This window comes from Symphalangus syndactylus, chromosome 10, assembly GCF_028878055.3.
Source record: "Symphalangus syndactylus isolate Jambi chromosome 10, NHGRI_mSymSyn1-v2.1_pri, whole genome shotgun sequence".
In the NCBI taxonomy this organism is placed as follows: Eukaryota; Metazoa; Chordata; class Mammalia; order Primates; family Hylobatidae; genus Symphalangus; species Symphalangus syndactylus.
The window spans coordinates 35,566,673-35,585,842 of record NC_072432.2 but is presented as its reverse complement, the minus strand read 5'-3'; the positions used below and the strand labels follow the sequence as shown (position 1 = coordinate 35,585,842).

Genomic DNA, 19,170 nt, shown 5'->3' with positions numbered 1-19,170 from the left:
AGAGAGAGAGAAAGAGGGAGAGAAAAAGAAAGAAAGAAAGAAAGAAAGAAAGAAAGAAAGAGGAAGGAAGGAAGGAAGGAAGGAAGGAAGGAAGGAAGGAAGGAAGGAAAAAGCAAGCAAGCATGCAAACAAGAAAGAGGAAGGAAGGAAGGAAGGAAGGAAGGAAGGAAGGAAGGAAGGAAGGAAGGAAGGAAATAGTGAAGCTGAATGACTAATAATAAGTAGCAAGACTGAATCAGTAATAAAATCTTCCAACAGAAAAAAATCCAGGACTGGATGCCTTCACTGCCAAATTTTACCAAAGTTACAATGAAGAACTAATACCAATTCCACACAAACTATTCCAAAAATTGAAGAGGAGATAATTCTCTCTAACTCATTCTAGAGGTCAGCATCACACTAATATCAAAACCACACAGAGAGGCAGCAAGAAAAAAAAAAAGGAAAGAAAAGAAAAGAAAGAAAGAAAACTACAGCTCAATATTCCTGATTAGCATGGATCCAAAGATCCTCAACAAAATCCTAGCAAACCAACTCCAACAGTACATCAAAAAGATAATATACCATGAGCAAATGGAATTTATCCCAGGGATGCAAGGATCTTACATTTGCACAAATCAATAAACGTGATACGTCACATCAACAGAATGAAAGACAGAAAACAGACAATCATCTCAATAGATGCAGAAAAAGCATTTAATAAAATTCAATATCCCTTCATGATAAAAACTATCAACAAATTAGTCATAGAAGGATCATACCTCAACATAATAAAGGCCACATATAAAAACCCAGAGCTAACATCACACCAAATGAGGAGGAGCTGAAAGTCTTTTCTCTAAGAACTAGAATGGGAAAAGGATGCCCACGTTCACCACTCCTATCCAACAAAATGCTGGAAGTCCTATCCAGGGCAATCAAGCAAGAGAAAAATATAAAAGGTATCCAAATTGGAAAAGAGGAAGTAAAATTATTCCTCTTTGCAAATGACATGCTCTTACATCTGTCAAAACGTGGAAGATTCATAAAAAAAATTCTTAGATCTGATAAATAAATTCAGCAAATTTGTAGGATACAAAGTCAACATACAAAAATTAGTAGTGTTTCTACACATCGATGACGAACTAGCTGAGAAAGAAATCAAGAAGGCAATCCCATTTACGATAGCTACAAAAAATGAAATACCTAGGAATAAATGTAACCAAAAAGGTGAAAGACCTCTACAAGGAAAACTATAAACATCTGATGAAATAAATTGAAGAGGTCACACAAACAAATCAAAAAACATTCCATGCTCATGGGTTGGAAGAATTAATATCATTAAAATGACCACCATACTACCCAAAGCAATCTACAGAGTCAATGCAATTACTATCAAAATACCAATGTCACTTTTTACAGAAATAGAAGAAACAATCCTACAATTCATAAGGAACCAAAAAGATCTCAAACAACCAAAGCAATCCTGAGTCAAAAGAAGGCATCACACTACCTGAAAACAGACACATAAACCAAAGGAACAGAATCTAAACCCCAGAAATAAATCTACTTATTTATAACTAATTGATTTTTCACAAAGGCATCTTGGTCAGAGAACATGCATTGGAGAAAGTACCCTCTTCAATCCTCTTCAATAAATAGTGCTGGGAAAATTGGATATCCATGTGCAGAAAAATGAAACTGGACTCTTATCTCTCACCGTAAATAAAAATCAACTCAAGATGGATTAAAGACTTAAACATAAGACCTGAAACAATAAAACTATTAGAAGAAAACATATGAGAAGCATTTCAAGACATCAATCTAGACAAAGATTTTTATAGCTAAGATCTCAAAAACAAAGATAACAAACATAAACATAGACAAATAGTACTATATTAAACTAAAAAGCTTCTTCACAGCAAAGGAAGCATTCAACAGAATGTAGAGACAACTTGTTGAATGGGAGAAAATATTTGCAGACTATTCATTCATTTGACAAGTTACTAATATCTGGAATACACAAAGAACTCAACTGAACAGTAAAAAAGCAAATAACGCCATTTAAAAGTGGGCAAAGGACATGAATAGACATTTCTCTAAAGAAGACATACAAATGGCCAACAGGTATATGCACAAATGGTCAACATCACTAATCATCAAGGAAATGTAAATCAAAACGACAAATACTATCTTACTCCAGTTACAATGACTATTACTGAAAAGACAAAAAATAATAGATGCTGGAGAGGATGCAGAGAAGAGGAAACATTTATACACTGTTAGTGGGAATGTGAGTGAGTACAGCCACTATGGAAATACAATATTTCTCAAGAAACTAATAGTAGAACCATTACCATACAATCCAAGAATCCCACTAATAGGTATTTATCCATAGAAAAATAAATCAGTATAACAAAAAGATACTTGCACCCCCATGTTTATTGCAGCACTATTCACAGTAGCAAAGATATAGAATCAACCTACGTGTCCGTCAACAGATGAATGGATAAAAAAGAATAAAATCATGTCTTCCACAGCAACATGGATGGAACTGGAGGTCATTATGTTAAGTGAAATAAGTCAGACACAGAAAGACAAATTGTGCATCTTGCCACTCACACGTCGGAGGTAAAAATGTTGATCTCATGGAGGTAGAGAGTGAAATAATAGAGACCAGAGGCTAGGAGGGGTATATGAGTGGCAGAGAGGAATGAAGAAAGGCTGATGAATGGGTACAAGCATGCATTTAAATAGAAGGAATAAGTTCTAATGTTTGACAGCATAATAGTGTGACTATACTTAACAACATGTATTGTATATTTCAAAATAGCTAGAAGAGAGCGGACTTGAAATATTCCCAACACACAGAAATGATAAATACTAGAGGTGATAGATACCCGAAATACCTTGACTTGATCATTACACATTCTATGCATGTAACAAAATACCACACATACGCCATAAATATGTACAAATATTACGTATCAATTTAAAAAATGTATTTAACCTTCACAAATGTAGCTGAGAGGAACTGTTTACACTGAATCTAAATTGAATTTTAAGCATCATTTAAATTAATTTAATTCATATGAAATTCACTCAGTCACTAGTGACTAATAAAGTGAGCTCTAACAACTCAGGAAGAAATGTTTAGTTTCATATTCAAATTGTAAATTAAACCAGAGCAGTATTATTCAAATTTTTTTCAGGCATCAGGGTACCTAGAGCTTATAATGCATTTTGCAGACCACCTAAAATACTGATTAAGCTTCAAAACAAATAAATAACTTTTTGCTAAATCAGACCACCTTTTTTTTTTTTTTGAAACAGCATCTCGCTCTGTTACCCAGGCTGGAGTGCAGTGGTACAATCACAACTCACAGCAGCTCTACCTCCTGAGCTCAAGTGATCCTCCCACCTCAGCCTCTTGAGTAGCTGGGACTACAGGTGAACGCTACCAGGCCTGGCTAATTTTTGTATTTTTTGTATTTTTTGTCAGAGATAGGATTTTGCCATGTTGCCCAGGTTGGTCTCTAACTCTTAGGCTCAGGGAATCTACCCACTTTGGCCTCCCAAAGTACTGGAATTACAGGCATGAGCCACTGCGCTCAGCTCAGACCACTTCTCACACCAGATTCTGTTATTTATACCTGAGAAAATGTATGGGTGGTAACATGGGATGAAGGGAGATTAAACCATTATTTGATTTTAGTAGCGAAAATCTTTAGTTGGATTACACCTCAGAAGAATAGTTTGGGAGGCACTAAACTAGAGAATTATAAGCACAGCCACATTTACATGTGCAATTTAAATTAGATCTTTTAATGCCTTTTTAAAGTTTAAAAATACCAACAGCACCAAATAACCTCCTCAAATCTAAGCATCTATCATTTGCTTTCATCTTCTGCCTTCAGAAAATACAGATTTGGCTCAATTGAATAGCAAGCTAAGGTCACCAGGGTTCTCAAGATAACAGAACTCTTGTACTGACACACCACATTCTTTCTTACTGATTTCATCTAGTTAGGCCTCCGTGTGATTACACTGAGCATTGCAAGCTCTCATTTAAGATCTCACTTGCCTCCATCTTCACCCTTCATTTCCCTAACTTCTCAAATCCTCACTGATCTTTGATTTTCTGGCTCTTATCTTGGAAGGTTATTTGTTTTGTTTGGTAATTGTTTGTATCTCCCCTCCCCACACATGAAGGGATCAGTGTACCTACTCTATTTCTTTTATCAAATAAACACAGCGCTGAGCAAAGAAAGCAACAAATATTTAACCAGCTTTTAACTTATCCACTGACATCTGTGAGATTTCTGAGGTTCTATTTCAATGCTCCTTGATATTGAATAGTTGCTTCAACTTAAAAAGTACTATTTTTCACCTTAGAAATATTTCTTTTGGCCAGGCATGGTGGCTTACGCCTGTAATCCCAGCACTTTGGGAGGCTGAGGCGGGCAGATCACCTGAGGTCAGGAGTTTGAGACTGACCAACATGGAGAAACCCTGTCTCTACTAAAAATACAAAATTAGCTGGGCGTGGTGGCACATGCCTGTAATCACAGTTCCTCAGGAGGCTGAGGCAGGAGAATCACTTGAACCCGGGAGGCAGAGGCTGCAGTGAGCCAAGATCGCGCCATTGCACTCCAGCCTGGGCAACAAGAGTGAAACTCCATCTCAGAAAAAAGAAAAGAAAAGAAAAGAAATCTTTCTTTTGCCCTGTTTACCTTCCTGCTTATTTTTAACTCTTCACAAGGGTATTGTGTCAGGGCCCTTGTGTCAGGGCCCTCAGAGTAGTGCTCCCGGTTATGAAGAAAATGTACAGAGACAGAAAGCCAGTCTAACGATGTGGGCAAAGCAAGAATTCGACACTAAAAGTGACTACAGAGGCAGCAAAAAGGAGCACCAGCCAGCAGGCCCAGTTCTTTCAAGAAAGAATACTTACCTCAGGAAAACTTGGAGCTGCTCTTCCATTTTATTTTTTCCTTTTTCTGTAAAATATGCTAAAAGATATCTACCTACATACCTGCTTTATATTGTCGATTTTCATGTAAAATCAGTTGGCACCTATTTTTTACTTTTATAAATTGATTGTACCACAAAGTTTTTAAAAATTCTAAATCTCTGAAAAACATACCTCTGTATTTCAATTATAAACCCAATTTTTACAACAAGAAGACTCAAAAAAAAAAAAAAAACCACATCTTTCAGCTTACCATATATTGGGGAAAATGTGAAGTAGGTCAGGTGACAAATATTATAGGCTTCAATTCTAACATCTTTCCAGATTCCCTGGGTAGGAAAGGAAGGTCCCCAGTCCCAACTAAAGGAACATTGCTCCTGCAATTTCAAGGAGAAAAAGAAGATATATTCTGATTACCATGAAATTTAAACATTTTGAGAAACATTTTCTTTAAAAATGTTACGTATGTGTGTGTAAGTTTGCTATGGCAGCCATAACAAAGTATCACAAACTAAATGGTTTAAACAGTGGAAATTTATTTTCTCATAGTGAAGTCCAAAATCAAGCTATCAGCAGGTTTGGTTCCTCCTGAGGCCTCTCTCCTCTGTTTGCACTGTGTCCTCACACGGTCTTTTTCTGTGCTAGGCATCCCTTGTGTCTCTCTCCAATGTCCAAATGTCCCCTTCTTACAAGGACACTAGTTGTATTGGAATAGGGCCCACCCTAACTGCCTCATTTTATCTTAATAAGCCCTTAAAGACCTTCTCCAAATATGATTACATTCTGAGATACCAGAGGTTAGGACTTCAACATATGAATTTGGGGGGACCACAAGTTAGTGCAAAACTGTGTGTGTGCCCCCCAACTACCACACACAGCCTCTGAGGTGGCCCACAATGATCCCCACTTTGAAGTGACCTAGTGAATCACTTCTAACCAACAGCATATAGCAGAAATGATGTGATTTTATTAATTAGGTTATAAGAGACTAAGCCTTGAATTTTGGGTACTCTCTCATGCCCTCTCTTGGCCAAGAGGGAAGCCAGCCTCTGTGTCATGGGGCAGCTCTGTGGAGAGACCCATATGAGCAATCTGAGGTCTGCCAATAACCACAAGTGAGCTCAGAAACAGACTCTTCAGCCTTGAGACATCTTGAGCCAAGCCTTGAGACAACTGCAGCCGTGGCTGACAGCTTGACTATAACCTCATGAGAGACCTTAAGCCAGAGGCACCCAGCTAAGCCACACTCAACTCAGATTCCTAACTAACAGAAGCTACCATAATAAATGTTTTGTTTATTATTATTTTTTAGAAATCAGAAAACCTATAGTCCATGTTTTCTTTTTTTAACTTTTAAGTTCAGGGGTACAAGTGCAGGTTTGTTATATAGGTAAACTTGTGTCACGGGGGTTTGTCATAGAGATTATTTCATCATCCAGCTATTAAGCCTAGTACCCATTAGTTATTTTTCCTGATCTTCTCTCTCCTCCCACCCTCTACCTTCTGGCAGGCCCCAGGGTGTGTTGTTCCCCTCTATGTGTCCATGTGTTCTCATCAATAAATGTTTTAAGCTGATAAGTTTTGGCATAATTTGTTACATCACAATAGATAACTAATACAATATCCAATATATCCAATATATCTATGTTGCACATAACCTATGAAACAGATAAATTTGGCAGAAATGTTCTAAGAACATAAAATCTATGAAGAGTTGTACATTTATTCTTCAAATGCATACTACATTGAAGCAACTCAATAGTTCCTCTTTAAACTTCTCTATAATATCTCTGAACCTAACCATTGCATTTAAATCTAATAGCTACAAAGAATATTGTGCTTACATGTAATAATTGAAAAGAATGAGGAGGTCGGGCACAGTGGCTCACGAATGTAATATCAACACTTTGGGAGACTGAGGCAGGTGCATCATCGGAGGTTGGGAGTTTGAGACCAGCCTGACCAACATGGAGAAACCTCGTCTCTACTAAAAATACAAAATTAGTTGGGTGTGGTGGCACACGCCTGTAATCCCAGCTACTCAGGAGGCTCAGGCAGGAGAATTGCTTGAACCCGAGAGGCGGAGGTTATGGTGAGTCAAGATCGCACCACTGCACTCCAGCCTGGGCAACAAGAGTGAAACTCGGTCTCCAAAAAAAAAAAAAAAAGAGAATGAGGAAACATATTGAAAGACAAGCACTTTATAAATAGGTTTTAAAAAGCTCTGGCTAAACTTGTCAACCTCAGGTATGAATTCAGAAGTCCTTGTTTCTGAACATGAAGCCCAAAAACAATCAGTTTGATCTTTAGCCCCTGACACAGGTGGCCAAGGCAGACATTTTATCCAATCTTATTTGACCTGGGTACCTGCCTTTCCCTTGATGACACTCAACTTCCATATTAGGTTACAGAGTTCAAATTCAAAAATAAGAAATAATTCTGTAAAATAAATCCCTTTCACACAGAATGTTTTCTAATTTCTTCTTAAAAGAAAAAAATATTTTCAGAACAGTTCATTAAAATGTGTAAAGCTATGGGTTCAGCTTTTAAAAAGGAACAAGTTTGGGTCATACATTTTATGGGGGGAGAAAAGTAACAAGCACCAGAGGAAATACTAAAATCCTTCTAGATGGAGTCATTTGTAAAATAGAACCTGAAGATTTGGCCAAACTGTTGTCACTTGGGTATTATTTCCTTAGCTCTGTACTCACCTAAGATAGAGATAAATTTGCTTTTACTGTGAAGAAAAACAAAGAACTAAAGTTACTTTATAGCATCCACATCTGTCTAAATTTACCACTTAAGCACCAGATTATCATATTCAGAATGAAAACCATCTTGGGGACATTTATGGGAGAATTTTAGTATCTATTTGTAATTCTTTCATTGGAGATAGGGAAAAGAAGGAGAGCAAAATAATCAACATCTTATGAGGGAGACTATTTTCCCCATTAAGCGCTACAAATCACTCTTAACCACTTCAAGAAGTATTTATGAAGTGCCTTCTATGTTTCAGGCTGGGAGTGCTTCAATATACACAACAGACACAGCTCTTCTGCTTATAATGCTCATAGTCAAGCACGAAATTTAAGCATTGAATAAATAATTACAAGTATAATGAGTTTTATAATGGAAATAGGCAGGGAACATACAGTGAGAGGTTGAGGAGGATGAGTGTCAAGATGAGTTTTCCTGAAAAAAAAAAAAAAAAAAAAGACACTGAAGGATGAGTACTATTTATCCACTGTGAGCAGGCAAATAGCAAGCAGGAACTTTTTTTTGTTTGTTTGAGATGTCTCACTCTGTCACCCAGGCTGGAGTGCAGTGACACAATCTTGGCTCACTGCAGCCTCAACCTCCAGGCTCCTCCCACCTCAGCCTCCTGAGTGGCTGGGACTACAGGCTAATTTTTGTATTTTTTTTAGAGTTGGGGTTTTGTCACGTTGTCCAAGCTGATCTTAAGCTCCTGAACTCAAGTGATCCACCTGCCTTGGCCTCCCAAACTGCTGGGATTACAGTCATGAGTCACTGTGCCGGCCCAGAAACATTCCTTTCAGAAGAACAGCATGTGCAAAGGTCTGGAGGTACAGGACAGTATGATGCATTCCAGGAGCTGAAGAGACAACAATGGGAAGAGGCAGGGAGATGACTGGAGAAGTGAGCATGGGCCAGACAGAGCTAAGACCCATGGACATTGGCCTAAAGGCAGTGAGAAGCTGTTGAAGAGTTTGAAGAGAAGCGGTGCTGTCATCATTTTTTTCTGAAAAGACCATTCTAGCTGCTCTGTGAATGATTAACTAGAAGAAGGCAAGTGAAGCTTCAGGGATGCCAGTTAGGCAACCAGGGCAATATTTCATGCAAGGCATGACTGAACTCAAGACATAGTAGCAGAAATGAAATGTGAACAGACTGAAGAGCTATTGAAGAGGTACTATTCACATCATCAAGAGGACTAAGCAATTGATTGGAAGAGAGAAAAAGGAGATAAAGGTGTCAAGAAAAACTCAAGTTTCTGGCTTGAGCACCTGTTGTGGATAGCATTCCATTCAGCAAGAGACAGAACCCTGGGAGAAGGATTTAAATCACAAACGCAGTGTGGAGCATACTGAGCTTTAGGTCCCTGTGAATCAGACAAGTGATGATGCTAAATACGCATCTGAATGTAAGGTCTGGAATTGAAGAAAAGTTGGGCTGAAGGCACAATATAAGGAGACAATGGCAAAGAGATTTGTTATGGAAGAAATGAAAAATGAGATAGCCTAGAGAGGGTATAAAATGAGAAAAGAATCTAGAACAGAGAAAGGCCTTATAATATAACTTTTAGGAGAAGAAGGATGTGGATAAAGAGACTTATAAGGAATGGCCAGAGATGTAAATGGAAAACAAGGAAGATGGCATCAAACATTGGTAAGAGAGTAGCTGAAGTGATGAGTCCCACTATCCATTCTGGACAGAAAAGGAAGCAGAGACAAGAGGGGACTTTGGTTGCTACAGAGAAAGCAGAGGTTCAAAGAACTAGTGAAAGAGAGTATCGGGGGAACCAGCCCCCAATATTTCAACATAGGTTCTTTTCTATTTTCGCTAAGTGTCGGCCAGTCTGAGAAATAAAGAGAAAGAGTACCAAGAGAGAAATTTTACAGCTGGGCCTCTGGGGATGACATCACATATTGGTAGGACCGTGATGACGACCCCGAGCCCCAAAACTAGCAAGTTTTTATTACGGATTTTAAAAGGGGAGGGGGTGTACGAACAGGGAGTAAGTCACAAAGATCACATGCTTCAAAGGGCAATAAAGATCACAAGGCAAGGCAAAATTAGAATTACTGATGAGGGTCTATGTCCCGCTGTGCACACATTGTCTTGATAAACATCTTAACAGGAAACAGGGTTCGAGAGCAGAGAATCAGTCTGACTAGAATTTACCAGGCTGGAATTTCCCAATCCTAGTAAGCCTGAGGGTACTGCAGGAGACCAGGGTATATTTCAGTCCTATATCAGCGTATATGTCTCTGCTTACCGCATAAGACAGACACTCTCAGAGTGGCCATCTATAGACCTACCCCCAGGAATGCATTCTTTCCCCAGGGTTACTCCTTGCTGGGAAAAGAATTCAGCGATATTTCTCCTACTAGCACATCCATTTATAGGCTTTCTGCAAGAAGAAAAATATGGCTCTATTCTGCCTGACCCCACAGGCAGTCAAACCTTATGGTTATCTTCCCTTGTTCCCTGAAAATCACTGTTATTCTGTTCTTTTTCAGGGTGCACTGATTTCATATTGTTCAAACACACGTTTTACAATCAGATTTCATATTGTTCAAACGCACATGTTCTACAATCAATTTATACAATAGTGGCCCTGAGGTGACATACAGTCTCAGTTTATGAAGATAACAGGATTAAGAGATTAAAGACCCCACTAACTTCATATAACCTAAGCTGAGCATCTTGTTCATTACTTGTAATTATAGTAGTAGGCCTCCAAAATAGATATCACCACTCTACTTTTTGAATGGTTGTATAGCACTTTACAACACGCAAAGTGCATTTACATTGTTATTTCACTATATCCTCATATCAGGGATTAGCTCCATGTACAAATGATGGGCATGCCTCAAGTTATTCTATATTCACAAAGCCAGAATTCAGACCCAACACTCTTGACTTGGTCTTCAACTCAGGTGTCTTCCCACTGGACCATGTCAATCTAGTCAGAAACACCTAGATGCAACTTGCAATTGTTCTGGAAGTCTGCCCAGAGGTTAGTGTCCAAAACATTGTGATAGCAGAAAACTGGGTCTGATTCCTGATGTTAGTGACAAAGGGCTATGTTCTATCTGGATAACTTGAGAGTACATTTTAAATGCCACAAATTGAATAGAGGGTGGAGGGAAAATAGCATATGGATATACGTATAACATTTATATTGTCTTTATTGTTGACTTGAAAAGTAACTTTTCACATTAGGATCCAGGATAGTTTCAGTTTTGATAAAGGTTAAAAATGGAAGGGGAAGCCAGCACAGTAGCTCACACCTATAATCTCAGCACTTTGGGAGGCCAAGGTGGGTGGATCACCTGAGGTCAGGAGTTGGTGACCAGCCTGACCAACATGGTGAAACCCCATCTCTACTAAAAATACAAAAATTAGCGGGGCATGGTGGTGGGCACCTGTAGTCCCAGCTATCGGGAGGCAGAGGCGAGAGAATGGTGTGAACCCAGGAGGCAGAGCTTGCAGTGAGCTGAGATCATGCCACTGCACTCCAGCCTGGGCAACAGAGCAAGACTCCGTCTCAAAAAAAAAAAAAAAAATACAAAAATTAGCCAGGCATGGTGGCAGGCGCCTGTAATCGCAGCTACTCGGGAGGCTGAGGCAGGACAATCACATGAACCTGGGAGGCAGAGGTTGCAGTGAGCCAAGGTCACGCCACTGCACTCCAGCCTGGGCAACAGAGTGAGATTCCATCTCAAAAAAAAAAAAAAAAGGACGGGGAGAGGGAAAAAGTACAACCTCTAGCATTTAAACCACTGTGTCATTGGAAGCCAAAGGCAAAAGAATCAAAAGATAAATCTTATCCAGAATTATAAGTATACAAATATTCCATGGAATACTTGACTATTGAAAATTGTCAAAGCAATACTCTAAGGCTGTTATTACAGTAGTTTGAACATATGGTTAATGGGTCATTGACACAAGTTTGGGTAGGTTGAATCAAACAGGAGGAGGTATAATTTTAACCCTAGTACTTATATTAAGGAAACATAATTTAATATTAAATCCATCCAGCTGAAAGAGAGCCACTTAATTTAATCAGAACATATTAGCTAATGTAACAGTTCTACCTAAAGAGTATCGGGAAAATATGTTTAGTATCTTTACAACGAGCCTAATCATTACATTTGTTGTTAAAACTAAATTTCATGGCTCACGCCTGTAATCCCAACACTTTGGGAAGCCGAGGCGGGTGGATCACCTGAGGTCAGGAGTTCAAGAGGAGCCTGGCCAACATGGCAAAACTCCGTCTCTACTAAAAATCAAAAAATTAGTCAAGTGTGGTGGTGCATGCCTGGAATCCCAGCTACTCGGGGGGCTGAGGCAAGAGAATTGTTTTAACACGGGAGATGGAGGTTGCAGTGAACCAAGATCTTGCCACTGCACTCCAGCTTGGGCAACAGAGCAAGACTCCATCTCAAATAGATAAATAAATAATAAATTCAATCCCTCAAAAAATTAAAAAGAGAATGACCATATGATCCAACCATATCATTTCTGGGAATATATCCAAAAGAACTGAAAGAAGGGTCATGCAGAGATATTTGTACACCCATGTTCATAGCAGCAATAGCCAAAAGGTGGAAGCAACCTAAATGTCTGTCAATGGATGAATGGATAAACAAAATGTGGTATATGCACGGAATGGTATGTTACTCAGCCTTAAAAAGTAAAGAAATTCTGACACATGCTACAACATGGATGAATCATGAGAAAATTATGCTAAGTGAAATAAGTCAGTCACAAAAAAACAAATACTGTATGATTCCACTTAGATTTCTAGAGGAATCAAACACATAGAAAAGAGTAGAATGGGCCAGGCATGGTGGCTCACACCTGTAATGTCGGCACTTTGGGAGGCCAAAGTGGGCAGATTGCTTGAGCCTTAGAGTTAAGAGACCAGCCTGGGCAACACGGCAAAATCCTGTCTCTACAAAAAAAATACAAAAATTATCTGGCCATGGTGGCGTTCGCCTGTAGTCCTAGCTACTCAAGAGACCTGGGTGGGAGCATCGCTTGAGCCCAGGAGGTGGAGGCTGCGGTGAGTTGTGATCGCACCACTGTACTCCAGCCTGGGTGACAGAGGGCGACCCAGTCTGAAAAAAAAAAAAAAAAAAAGAGAAAAGAGTAGAATGGTGGTTGCAAGGGGCTAGAGAGAAGGAAATGGAGAACTGTTGTTTAAACAATAATGGGTATAATATAATATAATGGGTAATGAGTATAGAGTTTCAGTTTTGCAAGATAAGAAAGTTCTGTGGTTACTTAACAATGTAAATATACTTAACACTACTAAACTGTACACTTAAAAATTATTAAAGTGATAAATTTTATGTATGGTTTATACAACTAAAATTTTTTAAGTATGAAGTAAAATGAAATAAACATTAAAAAAACCAAATGTCACATAGAAAACTGATTCAATCATGTAGTAAAATAGATCCAAGTCCTCTAGACTGGAATCAGATTCTAAGAAAAATAATTACTTTTGTGGACTTTGTTATCTTTTTGTTAGATTTTATGAGAACCTGACAGTAAGATGCAAGAACATATCATCAAATATACTAATATTGGCGGAGGGCTTCCTAGAAGCAAGAATCACTAATACATTTTCACAATCTGGTGAAAAGTTTGATAAACTTAAATGTTATGAAAATAATTTGTAAAGTTCCATTATCAGCCACATATTTTTCTTTTCCTTTCTTTTTCTGTTACCTAAGTTCTGAACACGCTTCAGGAAGAAAACTTAGAAAAAGATAAAGATGCTCCACAATATTTCAAACAATCTTTTGGTTCTTATTTCAAATTTTCAAACCCCACTAAGGGATCAGGAAAGAGATTCCTAACTTCTGAATTGCCATAGGAGTCTTCAAATAAGCATTTCATATGCCAGCACATCCCATCTTCAAAAATAAAACCCGACCTGTTTGAGAGACCATTACCTTCCGAACAAAGTTGACATGGCATTCACCCTTCTGCACAAGTGGAGGGCAGTCTGGGGGAACCTGGTAGCGAGTGTGAGCTTTGCTCTGCTGTGCTGCATACAACACCGCTGACTGGAAACGCAGCTCAATGGAGTTCACGTCCCTGACCACGTTGGTAATATCAAAGCTCTAAGTTACAGGGAACAAACAGACAAACCCATGATGTGGAAGTAGTCTTGTGTGTAAAATTTTAGATAAAGGCATTTGGTATGAAAGACGCATAATATAATGCTGATCTAGGTTTAGCCTCCTTGCAAGAGGAAACACTTCTCTGAAATACTGTAGTATCACTTAGTTGCCTACTTTTAGTTAAAACTAAGCGTATTTTCCTACCCAGTCCAAGTTTCTAGGCTTCTCCTTCTATTTTTCCTGGCAAAATCATGGTCTTAGGGAAATGGATAGAGCAAAAAATAACTTTAGCTCTGAAATGTCTGCTGTCTACTTATACGTGGCCTTGAACTGCCAAGGGTTTCCTAGACACTTCATGACAACCTGCCTCTCTGGTATGAACAGCATGCATTTCTAAGTCATGAGTTATTTTTGTTTTGAAAAGTCTACCTTTGAGAGGAAAGGAAGATCAGGATATAATCTCTTAATGTAACTATTCCAGAAAGGAAATGACATTTTATTTTAAAATCGTTTGTCCAATGAAACTGTATCACCAGAGGAGGGATTGGCATGTTTTGAACACTTTCTATGTGCCAACAACTTGCCAACATTTTATATAATTAGCTTACTAAATCCCCACACTAACCCCATGGGGTTTGTAAGGTTTCCATTATTCCTCAAATGTGGCAACTGAGAAATGAAGTAAATCATCCAGTGCTTTAATGAGCTCGTATTTGTCACATGGCCAATTATGCATTTACTTTTCTCTACTCACAAAAGCAATTAACATAAACACACATAAATGTTTTTTTAATCTAATGTCATTATACACTTACATATCTATTGAACATATTGTCTGTTTCCCCAATAGTGACTTCATTGAACAGGATTTTTGAAACTGTATCCACTCCTTCAAGAATCAAATTTACTTTTTGCCATTTGCTAAAAAAAAGAAAAGATTTTTAAAACAAGATGTGTAAAGCATTAACTTAGATAAGTCTCTTTGTTATTATTTAAGGCCTAAAGAAATAAATATTCCACACAAAAAAAAATATTCTTAAAAGGCAGTTTCCAGTGACATTTTCAGAAGTACTGCTTTAAAACATACTTACATCCTTTGAGTGATCCAGCTTATCTTTCTCTATAATGTAACAATAAATCACCATAAAACCAAGAGCACAACTTATAATTTCCAAATATATTGACTTTTTCTAGTTAATACTTCAGAAAGTTATTATGAGAACCAAGTTAGGCCGGGAGCAGTGGCTCATGCCTGTAATCCCAGCACTTTGGGAGGCCTAGGCAGGCGGATCACCTGAGGTCAGGAGTTCGAGACCAGCCTGGCCAACATGGCGAAACCCTGTCTCTACTAAAATTACAAAAAACTAGCCAGGCGTGGTGGCAGGCACCTGTAATCCGAGCTACTAGGGAGGCTGAGGCAGGAGAATCGCTTGAACCCAGGAGGCGGAGGTTGCAGTGAGCGGACATCCCACCACTGCACTCGTGAGATTCCATCTCAAAAAAAAAAAAAAAGAGAAGCAAGTTACATAATAGACATAAAATGTTCTCACAAACTACATTTACTGACACTGTCTAAGAGAACACGTTAGAAAACCATCATCTATAGGTGAATATTATGCACCCAGCACTCTGCTAAGCCTTACAGGAAACTATAACAGTGCCTGTATTTAAGGAGTCTGCAATCTGGTTGGCACTTGGTGGCTGGCTGGCAATATTGTTGAACAACTACAAGTGCTATCAGAGTTTATCTCATAAGAAAAGATTTCGAAATGGAAACAAGAACTTAATGAAGAGAAGAATAAATAAAATGTGTTGTATTCATACAATAAAATACTATTCAACAATTAAAAGGAATGAAGTACTGATACATGCTACAACATGGATGAACTTCGAAAACATTATTATGCTAAGTGAAAGAGGCGGTCACAAAGGCCCACATATTGTATGATTCCATTTATATGAGGTATCCAGAACAAGCAAATCCAGAGGGACAGAAAGTAAATTAGTGGTTCCTAGGGCTGGGGTAAGAATTCAGGGGCAGGAGGAGTGGGCAACGGGAAATGACTGCTAATGGGTGTAACTTTTTGCAGGGGGATGAGGAAAATGTTCTAAAATTGATTGTGGTGATGGTTTTGTAACTGTAAGTATACTAAAAAACCATTGAATTATATGCTTTAAATGACTGAATTGTACAATATGTTAATTATATATCAATAAAGTATTTTTTTTAAAACTAGGTAGAAATGACTGGGTAGAGGCATTTCTACCCCCCTTACACTCTTTGCTCTTTGCAGGAACCCCTTACCCCTGCAAAGAGCAAAACCAAAACAAGGAAGTGCTGACAGCATGAATTACTTTTAGGTAATTGACTCATACGTGTAATTTGGGCTGGGGAGCTAAGGAGGAAAAAGCTGGACAACTCCGAGGGGCAGAGAGGTGCGGGCAGTGTTACAGGGACAGACATCTTTCAGCTGTATTTTCACAGACAAGTGAGAAGTTTATACTTGATTTGCCAAGTAAAATAGACACTTGCTATTCTTGAACGAATACCTATCTTGGCACAATCAATATTCTGGGATGATTAATCTAATGTTTCTAAATTGAAAAGATTGGAGAATAAAAGAACGAAGCAAGAAATTTGATTAGGCAGCTTTGGCCTCTTTCCTGGCACTCTTCTAGGCAAAGATGGAAAGATGGAAATGAGATGGAAGGGGCCAAACCAAGAGAAATGTTAGACAAAAATTTGCAAGACCCAGAACAGACTGAACACAGGAAGATGAAGAAAAGATGTAATAAGCCCAAAGCACCTTAGACATAGATTGGAAAATGTGTTACATTAAGAAAAACAATGAAGCTGTTAGAATATAAAGTTAGTTTTAAGGGGGAATTTTCCAGTTGATTTCAACTGCATATGTTGAGTTCAAAGTGAAATAGAACCATTATGAAAGATATTCTAAATATTATCTGTAAATAAAAGCCTGGAGCACAGCAGTAACTCCATGATATTGATAACAATATTCTGGCCTTTTCCCTCCTTTAAAAGACTAGTAAGTAATTACCAAAAAAAAAAAAATCACATAAAAGGGACAGAAGGATTTTTTTTCATTTAGCAGTAGTGGTGGTACCTTTGGGTAACATTCTGCCTCATATGGAAATATTTGCTTATAATAACAGAACATTACTGAAAACAGTACCTGTGCTTCACCTCCTGGCTTCACCACATAGTATAGGTCAAGGTCATAGTCTCAATGGCTGGTTAGCACTACATAGAGCATAACCACTGGAAAAATGACCCCATTAAGACACAATTTGGTGACTGTTGATTAGTAGCACCATCCTCATATACAAAACAAAACATAAATAACATATTCGCTTTTATAGTACAAGGCTTTCATCTTACTTAACTCTCAGATATGTAACCTAAACAAACAAAACACAAAATTTTTGCCTAGATAGAAAAAGAAGAAAAGTTCAAATAATAATAAAAATACACCCACAAACATACATACCTAATTTCAAAGGGGATTTTAAATTCCTTGCTATAGGTCCAGTTATCCAAAGAGACCCATCTGTAGTTAAGGTCATTAAATCTGTAGTAAGAATCCTGTTGATACAAGGTAAAAATTATGGTAGATGGTTAAATATGCACAAATAAATTAATAAAACAAACAGAAATTATTAACAACAGCTATTTATCACCTAAAAATTAATGAACTTTTAGCCTAGTAATATAAAGAGGGGACAGATCATTAATACTGAAAAATGTGAAGGGAAAATTCCAACAAATTACCTGAAATGAATTAATTCTCTGAGATATAAATAATACAACTTCATTATGAAAGAAAATGGGTGGACATTAAGATTGGCTTCCCCTTGGAGACAGAGTTTCACCATGTTGACCAAGCTGGTCTCAAACTCCTGACCTCAAGTGATCCACCTACCTCAGCCTCCCAAAGTGCTAGGATTACAGGCATGAGCCATCGCGTCCGGCCTACAGTTTATCTTGTGTACTAATCTGTTTCACTCTCTAAATGAGCAAAGTGGGAGATCACTGTCATGGCCTAAGTTACATGGCCAAGACAAACTATGGTCTGGGAGTCCCAGGTTCTCTTGTGTGGGCATTTTCCTGGCAGATGCTAAATGAGAGGAAAATCTGGGTTTCATGTTTCTGTGTGATCCTCACCTCACTTGACTTCTGCTCTTTCTGTTTGCTCTGGGCTTCTGTGCTCTCGTTGATATAGTTCTCAGTTTTCCATTGGTCCGTATCCCATTCTGCCTTGGACACCTTGACTTCTTGCTGCTCACTGATGAATCAGGAGGCCTGTCCCAGAGATGAGCTTGGTACAGGCCAATTGCACATGGGTCTCAGAGCACTCCATCTTCAAGGTCCAGATAACATGAGAAATGAGTCTTCTCACATCATTATTGGGGATGAGGGGCCGTAGCTGCTGGTTTAGCTGAATTTCAAACTGATCACCTGGGGACAAGAGCAATGGGTAATTGAAGCTTTTGGGCTTGGGAGACAGGCCAGTGCCCATGTTGTTGTATTCCCATTGTATTTCACAGTCTTCTCTAAGTTAACGCAGTCCCAGCAGAATCTCCCTCAGGAGGATGGTTGTAGGTTGTGTTTTCAGAGATGGTGCCTTCTGGCAAAGTAGTGTTTTCCATAAAAATGTTTCGTTCAAAGGCATTTCTTGCAGTGGTGTTTTTAAAACGTTCTGATGGAGCAAATACTTCCGGAAAAGGATTTTCCTGAAGACTCAGGTCTCCTAAAGATGAAAAAGCCCCTTGTGAAGGGGCATTTATGAGGCTCTTCGCTGCAGAGAATGGAGGTCTCTTTGCGAGCAAAGTCTATTGAGAACTTTTCTGGAATGTGCGATTGGTTTTAACTCAACTTTGCGTTTTCTAAAACCAAAATGGGTAAGTCTTTCAATCTGTTTCTGACCTCAGGTAGGGCTTTTGCAAGGGTGGAGATAGAAGGGTTTCAGCAAAGAGGAGACTGCTGCCTTATGCTCTTGGGTGAACGAAGGCTTGGTATAGACGGCGTTTCCTGCTAACTTCTCGTGCCCCTGCTCTATGTGAGGCTGTTCCAGCTCCCTTGGGGCTGGACTCCCAAGCCTTTCTTTGGCAGAGTTCTCCACAAATGCCCAGGCACCCTGTTCTCTCCTGTTACTCTGCTTGCCCACCTCTTTGAAGTGACTTCTCTGGATGCTCCTTGGGCCCATGAGGATTCTGTTCACTCTCTGCAGGCTTTTGCTTACACCTTGAATCTTAGCCAGGCTGTTTTCCTGTTGTTGGACAGTTTCCAATTTCATGAGTTTTTGGATGCAGGTTGAAGAG

The 19,170-nt window shown here is 38.7% G+C and overlaps 2 protein-coding genes across 7 annotated transcripts in view; both read right to left on the bottom strand.

The window, feature by feature from the left end:
- MANBA (mannosidase beta) overlaps positions 1-19,170 on the bottom strand; it is a 113,912-nt gene that overhangs the window by 74,206 nt on the left and 20,536 nt on the right. For 3 of the 6 annotated variants that reach the window (XM_055296891.2, XM_063611146.1, XM_055296896.2), the window contains exons 2-5: positions 17,340-17,434; positions 14,646-14,751; positions 13,660-13,830; positions 5,202-5,325 (exon numbers count right to left, since the gene is read on the bottom strand). In XM_055296891.2, coding sequence (XP_055152866.2) covers positions 5,202-5,325; positions 13,660-13,830; positions 14,646-14,751; positions 17,340-17,434 — 496 coding nt within the window. Of the gene's footprint in view, positions 1-5,201; positions 5,326-13,659; positions 13,831-14,645; positions 14,752-15,218; positions 15,325-17,339; positions 17,435-18,013; positions 18,308-19,170 lie in introns of all 6 variants that reach the window. The other 3 variants (XM_055296893.2, XM_063611145.1, XM_055296894.2) reach the window with 2 other exon arrangements.
- LOC129492057 (leucine-rich repeat-containing protein 37A3-like) lies at positions 18,777-19,145 on the bottom strand. The gene has a single exon (XM_055296898.2). The coding sequence runs from the start codon at positions 19,143-19,145 to the stop codon at positions 18,777-18,779; it is 369 nt and encodes a 122-aa protein (XP_055152873.2).

Excerpts from the sequence above, each read along its gene's own strand:
- LOC129492057 (XM_055296898.2), bottom strand. The coding sequence starts at position 19,145 with ATGAAATTGGAAACTGTCCAACAACAGGAAAACAGCCTGGCTAAGATT.